Source organism: Capra hircus, chromosome 8 (genome assembly GCF_001704415.2).
Source record: "Capra hircus breed San Clemente chromosome 8, ASM170441v1, whole genome shotgun sequence".
In the NCBI taxonomy this organism is placed as follows: Eukaryota; Metazoa; Chordata; class Mammalia; order Artiodactyla; family Bovidae; genus Capra; species Capra hircus.
The window spans coordinates 59,769,788-59,789,264 of NC_030815.1; the positions used below are offsets into that span (position 1 = coordinate 59,769,788).

The 19,477-nt window shown below is 51.2% G+C and overlaps 1 protein-coding gene across 2 annotated transcripts; it reads left to right on the plus strand.

Annotated features, from left to right (window-relative positions):
• NPR2 (natriuretic peptide receptor 2) lies at window positions 937-19,376 on the plus strand. 2 transcript variants are annotated; one of them, NM_001285674.1, is given in 22 exon segments: window positions 1,750-2,416; window positions 3,257-3,462; window positions 9,309-9,422; window positions 9,715-9,850; window positions 10,094-10,188; window positions 10,427-10,559; window positions 10,792-10,876; window positions 11,450-11,570; window positions 11,733-11,807; window positions 12,019-12,096; window positions 12,327-12,431; window positions 12,549-12,620; window positions 15,215-15,374; window positions 15,549-15,704; window positions 15,782-15,950; window positions 16,114-16,260; window positions 16,750-16,873; window positions 17,063-17,131; window positions 18,208-18,382; window positions 18,454-18,552; window positions 18,821-18,912; window positions 19,043-19,234. In NM_001285674.1, coding segments are annotated over 22 exon segments (3,144 nt in total). In that variant the 3' UTR covers window positions 19,109-19,234.

The following is a 19,477-nucleotide window of genomic DNA, read 5'->3' on the forward strand; positions in this document are numbered from 1 at the left end:
TCCTCGCAATCAGATCAGCTCCTCCAGATCTGGGGTGTCTGGGGTGAGCCTTCTAGGCTGGATGCTTAGGAGGGAAGGTGGAACCCAAAGGGGACACAGTGGGCTTCCACTGCTGGAACTGTTCTGCTGAGTCAGTCCCTGAGCTTTTCTTGGGTGCGAGCCCGGGCCGTGAAGGGAGACAAAGAGAAGAGGCTGTTCTGGGGTCCTGCCCAGGAGCAGATGGTGTGATGGAAGCCCAGTGGGCTGTGGTGGCCTCTGAGGACCCGGGAGGGCACAGACGGGGCGTAGGGCCAGGAAGAGAGAGATTGGAGAGTTGAGTCTTAAGGAAAAGGGAGACTCATGGACTTCGTAAGGACTCAGGAAAAATCGGTCCTTGGGACGCCTTGGTCTTGGAGGGGCCTGTTCTTCAGGGAGCAAGCATGTTTTGCTGGTGAAGGGGAGAGAGAATTTGCGGCAGTGAGAAGGGTGGTGTGGCTCGCTAGGTGGAGGACAAGTGAGGATACCAAATACGTGGGGGTTCCAGACTTCTTCCTGAAACTGGAGTGTCTGAGGGACTCGGGGAAATTGAGAAAGGAGACCCTAAGAAGAGCGGGATGTGCGAGGGCAGTGTAGAGAGGCCCCGGCTCCTGGGAGTGAGATGGACAGCGCGCGCTGGGGTGGCCCGGGGGGCCTGGAGGAGACCGGGCAGGCCTCAAAGTGAGGGGACGCCCGGAACCTCGCCGGCCTGGGAGGCCCTTCCGCGGCGCCCCCTGGGTGGGTGTGAGACCTGGGAGGCCCCCGGGCGGCCGGGCAGGGGTGGGGGTGCGGAGGGGCGGGTTGGGGGAGACAGCAGGCGCCGGAGGGTGGGGCCGGGCGGGGGAGAAGGAGGGGCCGCGGGGAGGGGGCGGGGAAGGCGCGGGGCGGGGGCGGGCGGCTCGCCCGGGGAGTCGCACTCGGCTGCCGCCGGCGCAGCGAGCGGAGACGGCCGGGCCGCGGCGACCTGACCCGGACGAGCGGCGCGCCCGGGGGCCCAGGCAGGGGGCGGGAGGAAGCGCGGGGCTGCGCCGGCCGCCCGGGCCCAGGAGAAGCGGAGCAGAGAGGAGCTGGGACACGGGCGGGGCCGCCGCAGCTCCGGATGGGACCAGCGCCCTGGGCCCGTTAGTCCAAGCAGGAGCTTCGGGAGAAGCCTTCTCAGGGAGATTCACCCCTGCCTTCCCTCCCCTCCGGCCCAGGCCTCGCTTCGCTCCCCGCCGCCCATGGTCCCAGTCCTTCCGCCGCGCCAGCCCCCTCCCACCTTATCCCCCTGGTCCTCCTTTCCGCAGCTCTCTGCCCTCCTGGCCCCTTCGGCTGTGAGGTGCCCCCCAGGCCTTCTCTTTGTACCAGCCTGCCCCCCACCCCCACCCCATCCCAGTCTCGGATCCCCTTTTCCTTCTCAGCTTCAGATTCATCAGCCGACTTCACCCCTCACTGTCCACATCCCAGTCACAGGCCCCCTCGGTCCTTCCGTCCTCCTGCCACCCTACCCTTAGTCCTCCTCAGTCCCTGCCCTGGGCTGCTGGACCCAGTCCTCACCCGCTCCCTGGGGCTCCCTTTCTCCCTCCTCTTCCTCGCCCGTCCCTGCCCCTCTCCTGTGTCCCGGCCCTCCTGGCTCATCATCACTTCTCTTCTGGCCGGTCTTCCCCTGGTTCCAGGCTGGGTGGTGCTGGTGTCTCCCCCGTAGGCCCGCCTGGCCCTGGGTTCTGGGGGCAGTGGGGCCGCCGCTTTCTCCCCATGGCACTGCCATCTCTCCTGCTGGTGGTGGCAGCCCTGGCAGGTGGGGTGCGTCCTCCCGGGGCGCGCAATCTGACGCTGGCGGTGGTGCTGCCCGAACACAACCTGAGCTATGCCTGGGCATGGCCACGGGTGGGTCCCGCTGTGGCCCTTGCCGTGGAGGCGCTGGGCCGGGCACTGCCCGTGGACCTCCGCTTCGTCAGCTCTGAGCTGGACGGCGCCTGCTCTGAGTACCTGGCCCCTCTGCGCGCTGTGGATCTCAAGTTGTACCATGACCCCGACCTTCTGTTGGGCCCGGGTTGCGTGTACCCCGCTGCCTCTGTGGCTCGCTTTGCCTCACACTGGCGCCTTCCCTTGCTGACCGCGGGTGCTGTGGCCTCTGGTTTTTCGGCTAAGAGTGAGCATTACCGAACCCTGGTGCGCACTGGCCCCTCTGCTCCCAAGCTGGGTGAGTTTGTAGTGACGCTCCACGGGCACTTCAATTGGACTGCCCGTGCTGCCTTGCTGTATCTGGATGCTCGCACAGATGACCGGCCTCACTACTTCACCATCGAGGGCGTCTTTGAGGCCCTGCAGGGCATCAACCTCAGTGTACAGCATCAGGTGTATGCCCGTGAGCCGGGGGGCCCTGAGCAGGCCACCCACTTCATCCGGGCCAACGGGCGCAGTGAGTGTGGCCCGGGCTGTGTTAGGGCTAGGGGAGGAGGGTTGTGGTGTCCCTGGGGCTGGGCACTGGGAGGCTGTAGATGTAGATGGGTGTTGAGGAGCTGATGGTGGTGGTTGGGATCAAGAAGCAGAGGTGGATGGAGCCCCTGGGAGAGGCCCAAGGCATTGTATTGGGGTGGGGGGCGGGGGGCGCTGCTGGTGGCCGTTCAGGTAGATGTGAACAAGGAATAAGATAGCATGGAGGGTAAAGCTTGGGTCAGGGAGAGTGTGGGGTTGGGGGACATTGAATCTGGAGAGCAATGTGAGTGCCCTGGAGTAGTGAATGTAGTTGATGGTCACTCCAAAATGTGTGCCTGTCTGTGAGCAGAGACTTCTCAGACTGGGCTGCCAAGACCCCTTGGAGGCATAAGAAGAGTGAGGACTCTGTTAATGGGCTTTGAGGTACAGCAGATTTGGTGGGGAAAGACAGGTAAAGCTCACACTGAGAGAAATTCTGAGCAATCAGTGCCTTTGAGCCTAGGGAGAGGCAGGGCAGAGTGGGGGAGTGAGGAGGTCTGGGTGGGAGCAGAAGGCAGGGCTCTGGGAAGGGGAGGGGCTCAAGGGATAGCTCCCTTCCTTTGGAGTCTGGAGTCAGGCTCTGACTTCTGCCAGATGGTCCTTATAGCCCCAGGGTACTTATGACATAGACTCCCAAGGGGAGGGATGGGGGACATCTGGTGGGTGGTTGATAGGTTAGGGCCTCTATTCCTTGCTAAGCATGGAAATGCAGACGCTCAGAAAGGGGGCTGTTCAGGGTCCTGGCCCCTCTCTCAGGGGCCCCTCTGTCATGTACCTGCCCCAGTTGTGTACATCTGTGGCCCTCTGGAGATGCTGCATGAGATCCTGCTGCAGGCCCAGAGGGAGAACCTGACCAACGGGGATTACGTCTTCTTTTACCTGGATGTTTTCGGGGAGAGCCTCCGTGCGGGCCCCACACGCTCCATGGGCCGGCCCTGGCAGGATAATCGCACCCGGGAACAGGCCCAGGCCCTCAGAGAAGCATTTCAGGTATCATCTGAATCAAACTTGAAGGAAGGGGGAGAGGAACTTTTGGGGGATTCTCTTTCTCTCACAAGACCCCACAGAAGCCCCAGCAATAGGGCGAGAATTGTAAACTATAGAGGTGAAATGGACAAAGGATTTTCTAGCCTAGTCTCACCTTTGTGGTTCTTTCTCAGCGAGTCTGCCAAGGCCACCTCTTAAGATCCTGGAATGGCTGGCTTTCCTAAGTACCAATGGTAGATATACCGTCAGGGAGAAAAGTCCAGGAGAAGATTTAGTCCCAGCCCCTGGGAGGGCTTCCACCCTTTCTGAAGAGGTGAGGCATGATTGCAGTACAGTTAGATATAAGTATGAGATAGGATGTGATTATAGGTCCTGGAAGAGATGCTAAGAACGTGAGTGGTTCAGAAGAGAGAGTCACTGTGGGCTGGGTTTAGGGAATGCTTTTATAAAGGAAGCAAGACTCTATTGTGACTCTAAAGACAGATGTTGTTTTCCTAGTCAGAGTGGGAAAGAGGATCCAGGCAGCTAAGAGAAAAAGACAGGAATGGACCTGTTTGGGGGTCCAAGGCAAACTGACCTGACAAGAAAGAGTGGTTCACTTGGGGCAGATTATAAGAAATAATGTTGCACGGGTAGCCTCAGCTTAAGAAGAGCCCTGAACCTAAGACTGAGGTGCTTGGACTTAAGTGGCCGAGTTTTCGAGGTTTGTTTGTTTGTTGTGATGAGAAGTATACTGACAGAATTCAGGTTGGATTGGAAGAGGAGAAGACTGGAGGCAGTGAGGCCACCTATATGTAATAGGCTAGAATGAGGCCTAGGGCTACGGGCTTGAACTGTGGTAATGATGCGTGTGTGTTCATTTGTGTCTGCTGACTCTTTGCAACCCCATGCACCGCAGCCCACCAGGTTCCTCTGTCCACAGGGTTTTCCAGGCAAGAATACTGGAGTGAGTTGCCGTTTCCTTCTCCAGGGGGTGGTGATGATAGCAGGAATGAAAAGAAATGGATGTGAGAAACAACTTGTAGGGAGAAGTGACAGGACTCTGTTCACTTCTCTGCTCAAAACTTTGAATGACTGATTTCCTACTGAATGAAGTCCTGACTCCTTATCATGACTTTTAAGATTTTCTACAGTCTGTTCTCAACCCACTTTTAAAATCTTACTTTCCAGTACTGCTGAGTACGTCAGCGGCTAGACCTCTCTCAAATCCGCGACCAAACGCTGCCCCCATCTTTACGCTCTCTGCTCCTGTTCACAGTGCTCTTCCTCCCTTCACCCCAAATCTCTACCTCTTAAAAGCATACCCATGAATTGCTCCCCTCTTCTCCCACCAATCTTTCCCTGATTTGTGTGCATAAGTATTTTTTTTAACATATTTGTGCATATCCCTCCTTTTCCCAAAAGGATTTGAGGTGGCATATGGGATAACCTTAAGGTCCTTTCAACCCTTAGATTGTTTGACTCTAAGTAGGTATGTATAAGTGCTGGACTTGTTTGGCCACCTTCTCCAGTAAGTGAGGTTTTACATGACTTTTTTTTAATAATTGGAGGATGGTTGCTTATGAGATTTGTGTTGGTTTCTGCCATATATCAATAGGAATCAGGCACAGGCATATACATGTGCCCTCCCTCCTGAGAACCCCTCCCATCTCCCTCCTCAGCTCACCCCTCTAGGTTGTCACTGAGCACTGGGTTGAGCTCCCTGTGGCTGTGGCTGTGATTTTGTATTTGGTTGTGTCTGACTGTGAATGACATATCTGTTTGCACTCCTGAGTATGAGTCTGTGACTGTCACATGTGAACCCAGGCAGTGACAGGACAGGTTTTGTTGATGCTGTAACTTTTGCCTAAAACGACCTTCTCACCTATTGTCTGTCTGAATAAGGCATTCTTTAGGACTCAGATCCGTTATCTTCCCTTCTAGAAACAATCCCTGAATCCTCAGGCTGGACTGAATTTCCCACTCTTTACCTAACTTTGTCTTCTCTGGAACTTACTATTCAGTCAATGTTTGAGTCACTTGAAGGCTGACTCGTTCTATTCGAGTTTATTGAGCACATGTTACGTCCCAGTCTCTGGGCTAGGTACTAGCATACAGCAGAGAACATGACAGATATAGTCCCTGCCTTTTTGGAGTCCACACTCAGTAGAGTAGACCAACATAAACAAATAGGCAATAATACTAGTATAGAACAAATTGTGATATGGTATGGTACTTAAAAAAAAAAAAAGAATGGAGTGGTTTGAGAAGAGAGTAACAAGAGAATTGTGCTTTAGCTACCGTGGTCAAGGAAGGTCTCCCTGACCCTCCCATATGGGAAGACTCCACAGCCTTCTGGGCCACATTTTCTTTGTTGAGGGAACACTTCTCTCTCTTGTGGGAGAATTCCTATCAGCCAAGCGGCCCCAGCACTTAGGATAGGGGAGGAGGGATATAGTCCACTAACAATTAGCTACAGACAATTGATCTTTGGATATTGTGGGAAGTGGGGACACCCATCCCTCCATGCAGTCAAAAATCTGAGCATCACTTTACAGTCGGGCCTCCCCATCAGAAGTTCCACATCTGTGGATTCAGCCGACCATGTCATACAGTACCGTGGTCTGTGTTTACTGGGAAAAAAAGCTGCATTATCAGTGGACCCATGCAGTTCATACCCATGTTGCTCAAGGGCTGACTATAAATTAATTCTCAGCTTTCCCACTCACTGTAGGCATTATTCAGGCAGAAAAGCAAAGAGGGAGGTTTTGCTACAGTATAAGAGAAGGGACAGTCAAGAACATGCCAATGGGAAAATCAAGGTGGTGAGGTGGGGAGAGAGGGTGATGGGGTATCCTCTGACAAAGCTCTTCTTAGCCTTTTCTGATCCTGAAGCCGGGCAGGGGGTTAGGGAGGTTATGTGGTCAGTTTCAGACAAAGATGAAAGAGCAGAGAGGCCACGCCCCAGACATACCTGGCCCACTGTGGTCCCGGACTGGACTAACCTGGAGAAGGCGGCAGCAGAGGCGAGGCGTCCCTGATACAGATATCCACGGCTTTCTAGGCAGGTGTTGTGCCCAAGGAAAGGGTCCCGGCTCATGCTGGATACTAGCTAGAGTGGGGGAGAAAACCCTAAAATTAAGTATGTTGCTATGATTTTTAAACCTCATTAAACCTAGAGGGTAGGAATCATGCCTATCTGTGTAGTCCATGTGCCCAGCACTTGTTTACTGAGTTGAATCAAGGTGTGTGTTGGGAAGAGAGGAACAGTCAGGAATTCTTCTAGAGAGGAGTAGAGCTGGCAGATACTATAAACCGAGATGATCAGCCAGGAGAGGGAAAAATAAGTAGGTACGGTGGAGCTAAACAAATGGCTTAGCTCTAAGGACCCAGAGCCTCTGTCTGGGCATTTTAGAACATTGGACAGACTGGCCCAGAAACCCAGGCAGAAGCAACCACCTAGGTGACCAGCATGAGACTGGGTTACAGAGAGGGGACTCCAACGTCAAGAATGGAAGTTAGCAGTAAAGCAAGGGCTGTGTGGGGCAGCATCTCTTCTGGAGACCACCATTCTGTCCATTGATCAGGGTTAGGTGTGGGTGGGCCCGCAGGCTGAGCCAGGTGTCTGCTGCCCTTCCACATTTCCTGGGTGCCCTTCTAGCTTCCATCACTGCTGCGCTCATTTTTGGCAGCCTTTGCTTTTTTTTTTCCACCTGGGGTCCCCTATGAAATGGGACACAGAGACCTACCTTTACCTTCTCTCTAGCCCCTGAGCAAGAACAGCAATTCTTTGGAGGTTCTTCTGCTTCTCTCTCTCTTTTTTAGCAGCTAGTAACCACAGCAGAAGAGTCTAGCATAGCAGTTTTCAATGTGTGGTCTTGGGATCCTGGGGGCCCCTGGAATCCTTTTATGGGGACCATGAGGTCAAAACTATTTTAAAAATACTGAGATGTTATTTGCCTCTGTCACTCTCATTCTTCCATGATTGTACAGTGGAGTTTTCCAGAGGCTACGTGATGTGAGATGATGTCATCACTCTGGCAGCTATAGAAGGTGTGCTTGTGTATTCTTGTGCTTTAAAACTTTGTCAGTTTTTATTTCTCCTATGGTAAATATTGATAGATGTAATCCAAATTACGGACTCCTTGGGGTCCTCCGTAATTTCTAGTAGTAAAGGGTTGTGAGATCAAAAACATTTGAGAACTGCTGGTCTAGCAAACGAATAAACCTAGGGAGTTACTTTTTAAAAAGCACTGGAAATCTATTATTGACATTTGTATTGAACTGTAAATTGTGTGAAGCCTGATCTTTTCAAGTTTTTTTTTTGTAATGTTTAAAACATTTTATTTACTTATTTATTTTTGGCTGTGCTGGGTCTTCATTGCTGCGTGTGGGCTTTCTCTAGTTGTGGGGAGTCGGGGCTACTGTTGGTACTGTGTGCGGGCTTCTCGTTGCAATGGTTTCTCTTGCTGTGGAGCACGGGCTCTAGAGCGTCGGCTCTGCAGTTGTGGCGCGTGGACGCAGTTGCCCTGTGGCATGTGGGATCTTCTCGAGCAGGGCTCAAACCTGTATCTTTTGCATTGGCAGATGGATTCTTAACAGCTGGACCACCAGGGAAGTCCCTCAAGTCTTTTAACTAACTTTTTACGTTGTCAACCATATCCTACCTTTCTGTTTTTATTTTATTCATTGAACAAGTGTTCCTGAATGAACCCTTCCAGCCCCACCCTCAGTCTCCCTCTCCTTTTAAATTCTGCCTGACAGTGGGAGAGTATTAGCAATGTGTGGTCAAGCATCCACATACTCCAGTAAGAATAATTACCTCAGTAGGCAAACTCTAGTCTGTATATTGAATGTGTGTTATAAACTGACTTCACTATGTTGTACCTGGAGTGAATTGATCTAGAATAGATCATAAGTAATATATCTAGTATCTCTATGGTACTTTAGGGATTAAAGACACGGATATACACAATTGCTAGAAATGACTAGTTTTAGTCTATCATTTCACAAAATATATTGATCTAAAGTCTTTCCCCAAAGTTGCCATGCCAGTTTTCTGACCAAGGCAGAGAGGCTAGTGACTGTGGAGGCCTGAGGTACAGGCAGAGGCCAGGAAGGGGGAAGTGTGTGAGGGCGGTGGGAGCCAAGCAGGCACCCCCGTGGAAGATGGAGAAGTGCTGACGGTGGCCAGGGAGCAGTGTGCACAGCTGAGACCGCATGTGTCACTGGCTTACCTGTGAGGCGTGGGTGGGCATGGGACCGTGTGCTTTCCTTGTGACTCATGACTTGTGGGACTAGGCTGGAATGCAGGGCAGTACTGCATATAGTGGGTGTTCTACACACATTAAAGGAATGGGCTCGTGGCTTTTTACAGATGGAATCACTGTCTCCAGGTATTTCCCCCACTTGTCATAGGACCTCACTGGGTGGGAGCACTGGGCCAGCATTGTGCTGATAGCATTAGCAGTATTAACACCAGGGAGAGGAGCTGTTGCTCAGGGTTGTCCTTGCCGATAACAGGTACCCAGAAAGGAAGGGACCGAGGGCTGTGACGGATAGTAGGGGCTTCAGGAAGATGAAGGGCCCATTTGGGGGATGGAGTTGACTTTATCTGTTTCTTAGTCTCCACATTCCCGGAACCATCCATAGACAGATGGTTCTATCTATCTTGTATGAAGGAGTCCCTTCTCGCAGGTGTATTAAACACACACACAACACACATAGTGTTTAGTATCCTCTCAGCCTTCAGGGTCACTCATGTACATTTTATATCATGTGTATTTCACCACGTTTCTCTCTCCTGCTTCCTCTCTTCCCCTAATTCCCATCTTGAATCCTTTTCACTCTCCCATGTGCTGTGGGTCCAGACGGTATTGGTCATCACATACCGAGAACCCCCGAATCCTGAGTACCAGGAATTCCAGAATCGTCTTCTGATTAGAGCACGGGAGGATTTTGGTGTGGAGCTGGCCCCTTCCTTGGTAAGCAGATCTCTCTCTCCCTGAGAGTCAGACCAGGCTTTGAGGAAAGGCTCTTCTCCCTAACTCAGAATACAGCCTTGGCCACAGAGCCAGCCCTACTGTGGGGGCTGACGGCTTCCATCTGGGTTTTTCCCTTCTGCCCTAGTAAGGCAGGGATGGCCCCTTAGCTATGGGAGGAGGGAAGAAAGCAAACCAGGAGGAGGAGAAGAAGGAGACCTCAGAGATGGGAGGGAGGCTGGAGAAGGGGCCTGGCGGGACCTTTGGAGAGCACTGCTGAAGTTACCACCCCCAGATGAACCTCATTGCTGGCTGCTTCTACGATGGGATCCTTCTGTACGCCGAAGTCCTGAACGAGACCATACAGGAGGGAGGCACCCGGGAAGACGGACTTCGAATTGTCGAGAAGATGCAAGGACGAAGATACCGTGGTAATGGAGAGGGTCAGATGAGGGCCAGAGCGTTGCTGCCAGGCTCAGGAGTGGAGTGGGCAGAGGCAAACACAGACACCAGGGGCAGGAGAGAAAGTCAGCTGGGGCCAGAGCACCCGGCTGAGGTGGACACATGCTAAGGACAGGGGCGGGGACAGACCGCCAGGTAACTAGAGGGCTTGGGAAGATAGGAGAGCGACCAAGGGCAGATCTCCAAGTAAGGGGTGCTCCTTTCTGTCTTAGGGGTGACTGGACTGGTCGTTATGGACAAGAACAATGACCGGGAGACCGATTTTGTCCTGTGGGCCATGGGAGACCTGATTTCCGGGGACTTTCAGGTGATGGGGGAGGAGGCAGGGAAGAGAGTGTGGGTGGGGCCCACAAACCCAGCTTTTAGGGTTCTTATGGGGGCAGAACCAAAGGCACTGGAAGCAGGGCCTTACTTTCTCTCCTGGAGCTGCATGATGGTGGTGGGGGGAGCGGCAGGTTGGGGAGAAAAGCAGCCAAGTAGCTGGGTATGGGGCGAGGAGGCTGGTGGGAGCAGGCCTGTGGGCCCCGATCTCTCCATCCTCACAGCCTGCAGCCCACTACTCCGGAGCCGAGAAGCAGATTTGGTGGACAGGACGGCCCATCCCCTGGGTGAAGGGGGCCCCCCCCCTGGACAATCCCCCCTGTGCCTTTGACCTGGACGACCCATCCTGTGATAAAAGTGGGTGTGTGCAGGGACTGGGAGCAGCCCTTCCTCCCTTTGCTTTCCTTTCTCTTATTTCCTCCTCATGTCCCCCTGCCCCCGACTCTTAGCTCTGCTTCACCTCGTCTCCTCTACCCCCTCCCTCCTCTCTACCTTGAGATGGGTCTGCTCCCTGCACCTAAGAGCATCGCCGCCTTCTGGCTCCCAAGGCCACACACAGTCTTTCTCAGGGCCCCCCTCTCCCCTTCAGCTCCACTCTCAACTCTGGCAATTGTGGCGCTGGGCACGGGAATCACCTTCATCATGTTTGGTGTTTCCAGCTTCCTCATTTTCCGGTGAGTTCTGAGCTTTCCGCTGACAGGCTCCCTTAGCTGTAACTCCACCATCTCTAGCCTTTCTTGTCAGTTGTCTTTTAGCCCTGGACTTGTTTCCCCTCCCCGACTTTGGCTCTAGACTGGGTACACTAGTCTAGAATTAGTGATTTTGAGTGGGGTCTTCTATGGGCAAAGGTGAACTTTCCATGGATGCAGTGGTAGAGAGCCCCCCTGCCAGTGCAGGAGATGTAAGCGATGTGGGTTTGATCACCTGGAGGAGGGTGTGGCTGCCCACTCCATTGTTCTTGCCTTGAGAATTCCATGGACAGAGGAGCCTGGTGGGCTGTAGTCCATAGGGTTGCAAAGAGTCGGGCAGCATTTTAAGAAGGTACTTTATCTTCAGCCTCTGTGTTTTTACGTAAGCACAGGGCTTGTGTCTGACCCACAGAGGGTGCTTCACTCTCTCTCTGTCCTGTCTCTTGGTGTGACGACTGCAGCCTCAAGAGCTGCCGGGAAGCCCCCGCCACCCCACAGCTGGCCTCTGGGGTGGTAGGATCAGGCTTGCCAGTCAGCTGAGGGGTGCAGTCCTTACAGAAAACTGATGCTGGAGAAGGAGCTGGCCAGCATGTTGTGGCGCATCCGCTGGGAAGAGCTGCAGTTCGGCAATTCAGAGCGATGCCACAAGGGTGCAGGCAGTCGCCTCACACTGTCGCTGGTGAGCCCTCCTCTCAGCTGTTCCTCCGCTTTCCTCTGAGCGCCTGTCTTTTCGTGCCCTGGACCTTTCCCAGCACATCAGCCTGTAATGATAGCGCCTGCACCACCACCACCATCTAATGTTCCTTTCATCCTTCCGCCTCCATGTTGCCCTTGGCCCCAGCGGGGATCCAGTTACGGCTCGCTCATGACAGCCCATGGGAAATACCAGATCTTTGCCAACACCGGTCACTTCAAGGTGAACAGTCATCTGCTTATTCTGGTCCCCACCATTTCATCCTGTCTCATCCTCATCTTTCACCTCTTCCCGTGACCCTCTGCCCCTCGTCAGCCTCCTCTCTCTGTCCAGCTGAGCTCCTGGCTGCTCCCATAGTTCTCTAGTCTTTCCCAGCACCCAGAGGCTCCTTCAGAAATTAATGTTCCTCTGCCCCTTTCACTCCCCCTCTCAGGGAAATGTTGTGGCCATCAAACATGTGAATAAGAAGCGCATCGAGCTGACCCGGCAGGTTCTGTTTGAACTCAAACATGTAAGTCATGGTGTATGGGTTGAGGGCCCAGGATAAACTCCGATGTGGAAGGGGAAGGAGAGGACTAGGGAATAGTAATACTGGCTGGGAGGGCAAGTGGGTCATTTTTAAATGACTTTGAGTTGTGAGTACAGTTAAGAGAAAGGTCCTCTCCTTTAGTAGTAGATTTCTGTATCTAATTTTTAGCTCTCTTAATTCTCTTTTCTTCCTTTTTTTTTTCTTTTGACTAGATGAGAGATGTTCAGTTTAACCATCTCACTCGTTTCATTGGCGCCTGCATAGACCCTCCCAACATTTGCATTGTCACCGAGTATTGTCCTCGGGGGAGTTTACAGGTGTGGGATCTAGGTGGGGATTATGGGGGCAAGGGAGATAGACCCCAAATTACATCAACTGTGTGGGTGACAGTGGGGCTAGGATAGTCACATCATCTATCCCATGTCACTTACCAGGATATTCTGGAAAATGACAGCATCAACCTGGACTGGATGTTTCGTTATTCACTCATTAATGACCTTGTTAAGGTGAGTCTTCCCTGCTCCTTGAGTTCATCCACTTTAATAATGCCTCCTTTTTTCTGTCTTTGCTTAGGATTTCTCTTCCTGGTCTTCTAAAAATTCCATTCTCTCCACTTCCCCTTATTCTGAAGATTGAGTAATAATGGGTAAACAGGGGATCTGGGGCTTTTGATTGGGAGGAATGAGTTTTATTTGCCACAGAGAGTCTTCGTAGAAAATTTTTATTTTCCTACACTAGACACCTCAAATCTCTCTCCATCATCCTTTTATTTTTTTTAACCTCCAAGAGTTTATATTAAAATCCCTTAGCAGGGAAAAATAAATGGGGTCTCCAAACATACTTATCTTCTGGGTTTTTTACCCTCATTTTTCTCTGTCATTTACTTTCTAGCCAATATTTGGCATATCTGCTCTTTTGTTCAGAAAAACTGAAATTCAAAAAGAACATTTTACTAAGTAAATGTAAAGGTTACATTTACATAAAAAGGTAAGTTTTACTTACTTCTCCAAATAAAACTGAGAAGCCAAGGAAAACTATGCTGATCATTTGGTATCTTCTAAGATACTGCTGCTGCTGCTAAGTCGCTTCAGTGGTGTCTGACTCTGGGCGACCCCATAGATGGCAGCCCACCAGGCTCCCCCATCCCTGGGATTCTCCAGGCAAGAACACTGGAGTGGGTTGCCATTTCCTTCTCCTATGTATGAAAGTGAAAGGTGAAAGTAAATTCACTCAGTCGTGTCTGACTCTTAGTGACCCAATGGACTGCAGCCCACCAGGCTCCTCTGCCCATGGGATTTTCCACTGCAAGAGTACTGCAGTGGGGTGCCATCGCCTTCTCCATTCTAAGATACTAGGCTTCAGCTATTTTCAAGTGACCCAGAGGTCCATGGATTTGTGGAGGTATAAAGTTGCATCTCGCACAGGTGTTTAGAAGCAAGTCCCTGGGTCAGTGAGCTAGCCTAGTGGATCACCTGTACCACACCTGAAGCTGGCTTTGGTTATTCTGTTTAGTTCTAATGAAGTTATTTTAAAAATTTTGTGTGTAATGTAAAGTTTGCCATCAAATGAGAGAGAAATTATTAGGTAACGTTGATGTGGTGCTCAACTGGAGGTGTGATGATAAATTATAAGAAAAACATGACTCTTAAGAGAACAATGATTTGATAGAAAGGTGATTTGTAACAAATCCAGAAGTCTAATCATATCTATATTCACAAATTTGGAGATTTCCCAAGGTTTGTTGATGTCAAGATGAAACAAATAAGAAGAGTTCACAGAGAGTAGAGTTTTGAATTGTTTAGGCCCAGAGCTAAACATTTAGAGGAGTTTTGGTTAGCACTGTATCCTTTTTCTATTCCACCCGAACTGACTTCCCAGTGGAAGCATCACTCTATCCTCTTATTAGGACCTGCCTTAGAGTCCTTCACAGGCAAAGGTTCTCTCCTGTCTGGCCCTGTGGGGTCAGAAGTTTCAGGCTTCTGGATTGACTTGGCAGCTGCCTCCTACCTTGGTCCACTTTCCAGGGTTTTTTAAAAGAATGTCATTTATTTTTGGTTGTGTTAGGTCTTCGTCGCTGCATGGTCTTTCTCTAGTTGCCGTAAGCAGGGGCTACTCTTTGCTGCAGCGCATGGGCTTCTCACTGCAGAAGCTTCTCTTGTTGTAGGGCCCAGGCTCTGGGTGCTCAGGTTTCAGTAGTTGTGGTTCACAGGCTTAGTTGCTCTGGGTCATGTGGGATCTTCCTGTACCAGGGATTGAACCTGTGTCCCCTGCATTGGCAGGCAGATTCCCATCCACTATGCCACCAGGGAAGTCCTAGGTTTTCCTAATTTACCATCCTCTCCACTTTCTCTCTGGTCCACATTCCCTCTAGTAGATCACTTTTCTTCTCCATCTTGACCTGCCTGCCTGTTTATGATTATATGTTAAAGTTTCCAACTGGCTTATCTTCCTTGGTGCGTCTAGGTAGTCTTAATACCTGGATCTCAAAGCACGCCTTCTTGAGCAGTGGCCAAGCATTTGAGGCCATCATGGGTGTAGTATTCTTGGAGTTCACCCTCATGGTTCTGTTCCCTTTATTACTCGGAAGACAGACTGCCCTTCCCAGGGTAATAACTGATAACTCCCCTTGTCCCTTTACTTATGCATGTCTCCTGGCCCTGGTGCTTAGGTGCTGATATACTGCTTAAGATACCAAGAAGAGATGGTGGTGGTTTAGTTGCTAAGTTGTGTCGGACTCTTGCAACCCTATAGACTATAGCCTGCCAGGCTCTCTGTCGATGGGATTTCCCAGGCAAGAATACTGGAGTGAGTTGCCATGCCCTCCTCCAGGCGATCTTCCCAACTCAGGGATCAAACCCAGGTCTCCTGCATTGTAGGCAGATTTTTTACCATCTGAGCCACCAGGGAAGCCCGTGGAAGAGATGACTCTCCTATTTTTGCCTGCTTCTTTGAGTGGAAACTGTACAAAGGATGCCTTCCAAAATTAGCGTGTTTTTATGGCCCTGAGATCTTTAGACAGCTAGCTAATGCCCATCTCATGGAGAGGGGGTATCCTAAGCCAGATATGACCCAATCCTATGACTTGATCTGTATCCTGCAGGGCATGGCCTTTCTCCATAACAGCATTATTGCATCCCATGGGAGTCTCAAGTCCTCCAACTGTGTGGTGGATAGTCGTTTCGTGCTCAAAATCACAGACTATGGCCTGGCCAGCTTCCGATCAACCGCTGAACCTGATGACAGCCATGCCCTCTATGCCAGTGAGGCCTTTCCCCACAACCCACTTCTACATTGCCCTCCCCCGGCCCTGATCGTTTCCACTTAGGGAGGGTGGGAGAGGGAGATGGAGTGGCAGTACTGTGGCGAGCATTATGCGAATGAGCCCAGGTGGGCTTGGGGATTCCATCTGTGAGGACCTGGTTCCCTCTTTTCAGAGAAGCTGTGGACTGCCCCAGAACTGCTCAGTGGGAGCCCCCTGCCGACCACAGGCATGCAGAAGGCTGATGTCTATAGCTTTGGGATCATCTTACAGGAGATAGCACTTCGCAGTGGGCCTTTCTACTTGGAGGGCCTGGATCTTAGCCCCAAAGGTAAGAGTCAATCTACTACCCAGCGCTTCCCCTACCTGGAGGACCTTTTCTTCAACCAAGCCTTTGATCACCCTCAGAGATTGTCCAGAAGGTCCGGAATGGTCAGCGGCCTTATTTCCGGCCAAGTATTGACCGGACCCAACTGAATGAAGAGCTAGTTTTGCTGATGGAGCGATGTTGGGCCCAGGACCCAGCTGAACGACCAGACTTTGGACAGATTAAGGGCTTCATTCGCCGCTTTAACAAGTGAGAGGGCATGACGGGGCAGGGGCTCCCCAGGGATAGAGGCCTCATCAGCCTTAGTGGTTGAGGTGGGGCTGGTGGGGCCAAGAGGGTAGGTGGGCTGGGTAGAAAGCCCCGGGAGTCTTGACCGTCTTGGAGCAGGTACCATATCGTGGCCTCCTTCCAGGGAAGGTGGCACCAGTATATTGGACAACCTCCTGTTGCGCATGGAGCAGTATGCCAACAACCTGGAGAAGCTGGTGGAGGAGCGCACACAGGCCTACCTGGAGGAGAAACGCAAGGCTGAGGCTCTGCTCTACCAAATTCTACCCCAGTGAGACTTCTGACCCCTTCCTGAATTTTCCTTTCGTATCTGCTCTGTCGCTTTCTACCTCATCCAGCTCCTGACAACTCCCTTCCCAACCCTCAGAACCCTGCTTTGTCACATCTTGCTACCGTGAACCCATTCTGGCTCTAGACCATGTTTTTTATTCTGTCTCCAAATGAGCTGTGCTGCCTTCTTCCTGGCCTCCTAGCCCTTCTTCTTAGGATGCTGCTCTACCAGAGCTTCACTCCAGTGAGTGTAGGTAGAACAGTCCCATCTCAGGACATTTGGTCTGCAGCCCCAGGGATCCTCTTCCAACCCCCACCACGTGTCCACCCTATCTTGTCCTAGACTGTCATGACTTCCCAGCCACCTTCCTTCTCCTCCCGCAGGCTCAGCTTTCATGTTAGAACCCATCTTTGCTCCAGCCATACACTCTTTTCCCCTCCCTTTGCCCTCTTCTCTGAGTCTGGCTTGGTCTGTACCCTTGCCTCCTAGTTCAGTGGCAGAGCAGTTAAAACGGGGAGAGACTGTACAGGCTGAGGCCTTTGACAGCGTTACCATTTACTTCAGTGACATCGTTGGCTTCACAGCTTTGTCGGCAGAGAGCACCCCCATGCAGGTGAGAGACAGGTTAGGGGCCAGGGACGGGGTGGGGACCTAGGGAAGCTTAACTGGGGCATAGAGATCCTTGATAACAGGAAAGACTAGCCTGTTCTGGAGTTTCCATATCTTGCCACGGCTCGTGTGTTAAGAATTCTTAGAAAGTCAGGCACAAGTTTTAAGGCCTCTACTTTCCCATCCCTTTTAGGTGGTGACACTTCTTAACGATCTGTATACATGCTTCGATGCCATAATTGACAACTTTGACGTCTACAAGGTGAGAGCTGGGGCTGCCCTTCCACTGACACTCCTTTAAAAACCAGTCTCCCCGAACCACATGTGCCTTGCCCTCCCTGTGGTTAGTTTTCCTGCTTGAGTCTCCAGCAGTCTAGTGCTGGAGTGTCCCTTATAGACAACTGAGGCTCTGGCACTGTAGTTGTACATCCCAGTCTAAACTCTTGTGAATCCTTGTGGCTTCCCTAGTCAGAACCATCACAAGATCTAGTCTGCCACTTTTTGCCTGAGGGTATGGTCAGAGTCTAGCCATCTTTTCTCTTTATCCCCTCCAGACATGGAGGAAGCATATAGGATGTGGGTATAGAATGATATATTGGGATGAAGGACAAGCTCTGTAGTGAAAGCTTTTTGTTGAAGTCATTGAGTCATTTAGGGTAGTCTTTATGGTGCTTTGGAATAAAAAACAATCTGATTTTGTAGCTAACTGTGTGGCCTTGGGCAAGTAAGAGAAGCTCTTTGAGCCTCAGATGTTTTATCTGTATGATGGGAATAATAGACTTATTGGGAATAATAGACTTATTGTGAATAAGTGCCTAACATTGTGTAGATAATAAATACCCACTCTTCTCCCTTCCCTTTGGATTCACTCTGCCATCTCTTATTTACCATAACGAAAAATTCCCATAAACCCATTATTCAGATTTACCAATTGTTTGTATTTCCCATTTGCTTTATTAAAAAAAAAATCTATATATATGTATCCATATAATTATTTTCTGAACCTTCTGCAAGTAAGTGGCAGACACAGTGGCCCTTCGTTCCTAAATAAGTCTGTGTGTAGTTCCTAAAAACCAGGACCTTCTCTTACACAGCTTCAGTACAGTTAACAAAGCCAAGTGCCTGCTTTCTTTCCTTTGACACTTTGGGCTATGTAGGGCTCATTTCATTGGGCCTGCTTCTCCCAGATACTCAGGACCGGGGCACTTATTTGCCAGTCAATGTCTGGCTTCCTGGCTGCCAGGATGACTCATAGTGGTACTCAGCTTGTCTCCTCTTACTCTTCCCCACGCCCATTGATACAGATAGAGATGACCTTTTTATCCCCCTCTCAATCAGGTAGAGACAATTGGAGATGCCTACATGGTGGTATCTGGTCTCCCAGGGAGAAATGGTCAGCGTCATGCCCCAGAAATTGCTCGTATGGCCCTGGCGTTACTGGATGCAGTTTCTTCCTTCCGCATCCGCCACCGACCCCACGACCAACTGCGGCTACGCATAGGGGTCCACACAGGTAGGGCTGACTCTCCCTCCTACCCTCGTATCCACTTTCCCCAGGCTCTTCCAACCTGTTTCTTCTCACAGGGCCCGTCTGTGCTGGGGTCGTTGGCCTGAAGATGCCCCGCTATTGTCTCTTTGGAGACACAGTGAACACTGCTTCTCGAATGGAGTCTAACGGTCAAGGTGAGACGTCAACCCTCAACCTCAGCCTCAGCCTCCCCCTGGGTTGGCCTTTCCTTCTTTTCAGAGTCTCTCCAAGTCTCTCCGTTGGATAGACTGCCGTTCCTGATTGCCCTGTCCTTGGACATGCTTTGGTTCTAGTGCATGTGCCCTGGGAAGACCGAGACCCTCCTGAAGGATGGTGGTTGGGTAAAGGTCTCTCTGATACTGCAGTTCTTTGGTTGCCTTTTCTTTGATTCTTCTTTCCATCATCTCTCTTGTCCTGCCCCAGCCCTGAAGATTCATGTCTCCTCTACCACCAAGGATGCCCTGGATGAGCTCGGATGCTTCCAGCTAGAGCTTCGAGGGGATGTGGAGATGAAGGTGATGGCAGGCCACAGGAAGGGAGTCATGGAAAGGGAGGATCAATGTGACTGTGGAGGCTGTGGGGGAAGAGAGGGAGGTATGAGGAATAACAGAAGAATCTGAATTATCTCTGCTCTCCCAATTCCAGGGAAAAGGAAAGATGCGAACTTACTGGCTCCTAGGAGAGCGGAAAGGACCTGCTGGGCTCCTATAAACCCTACTTCTTCTCAAGCCAGACAATCCCCTGCTGCTGGTACCTGGGTGGGCAGTAGCCATCATCTCTCCATACATCAGAAGTGGACATTGTCACATGAGATGGAAACCAACATTCATAAAACCCCCACCTTATATGGAAACTTGCCCTTTGCAGCTCAGTCTTGTACATATACCTGTCCCTCTCTGGCCTGGTCCCCTTCCTCCCTACCTTCTGTAAATATCTGTATCTAAACCAGAATATTTTGGCCAAATATAAAACAAACAAAAACAGTTATGGGTGACATAGTCTGTGTAAGGGGGCGGCTTCAAGGAAAGGTTCTGGGGTGTGGACACAGTAACTCACAGAATCACTGAATCAGCAGTCTCA

Coding starts and splice junctions, on each gene's coding strand:
- NPR2 (XM_018051777.1), top strand. CDS start 1,750: ATGGCACTGCCATCTCTCCTGCTGGTGGTGGCAGCCCTGGCAGGTGGG. Junction 10,189..10,426: donor TGATTTCCGGGGACTTTCAG/GTGATGGGGGAG, acceptor CCATCCTCACAG/CCTGCAGCCCACTACTCCGG. Junction 16,261..16,749: donor CTCTACCAAATTCTACCCCA/GTGAGACTTCTG, acceptor CTTGCCTCCTAG/TTCAGTGGCAGAGCAGTTAA.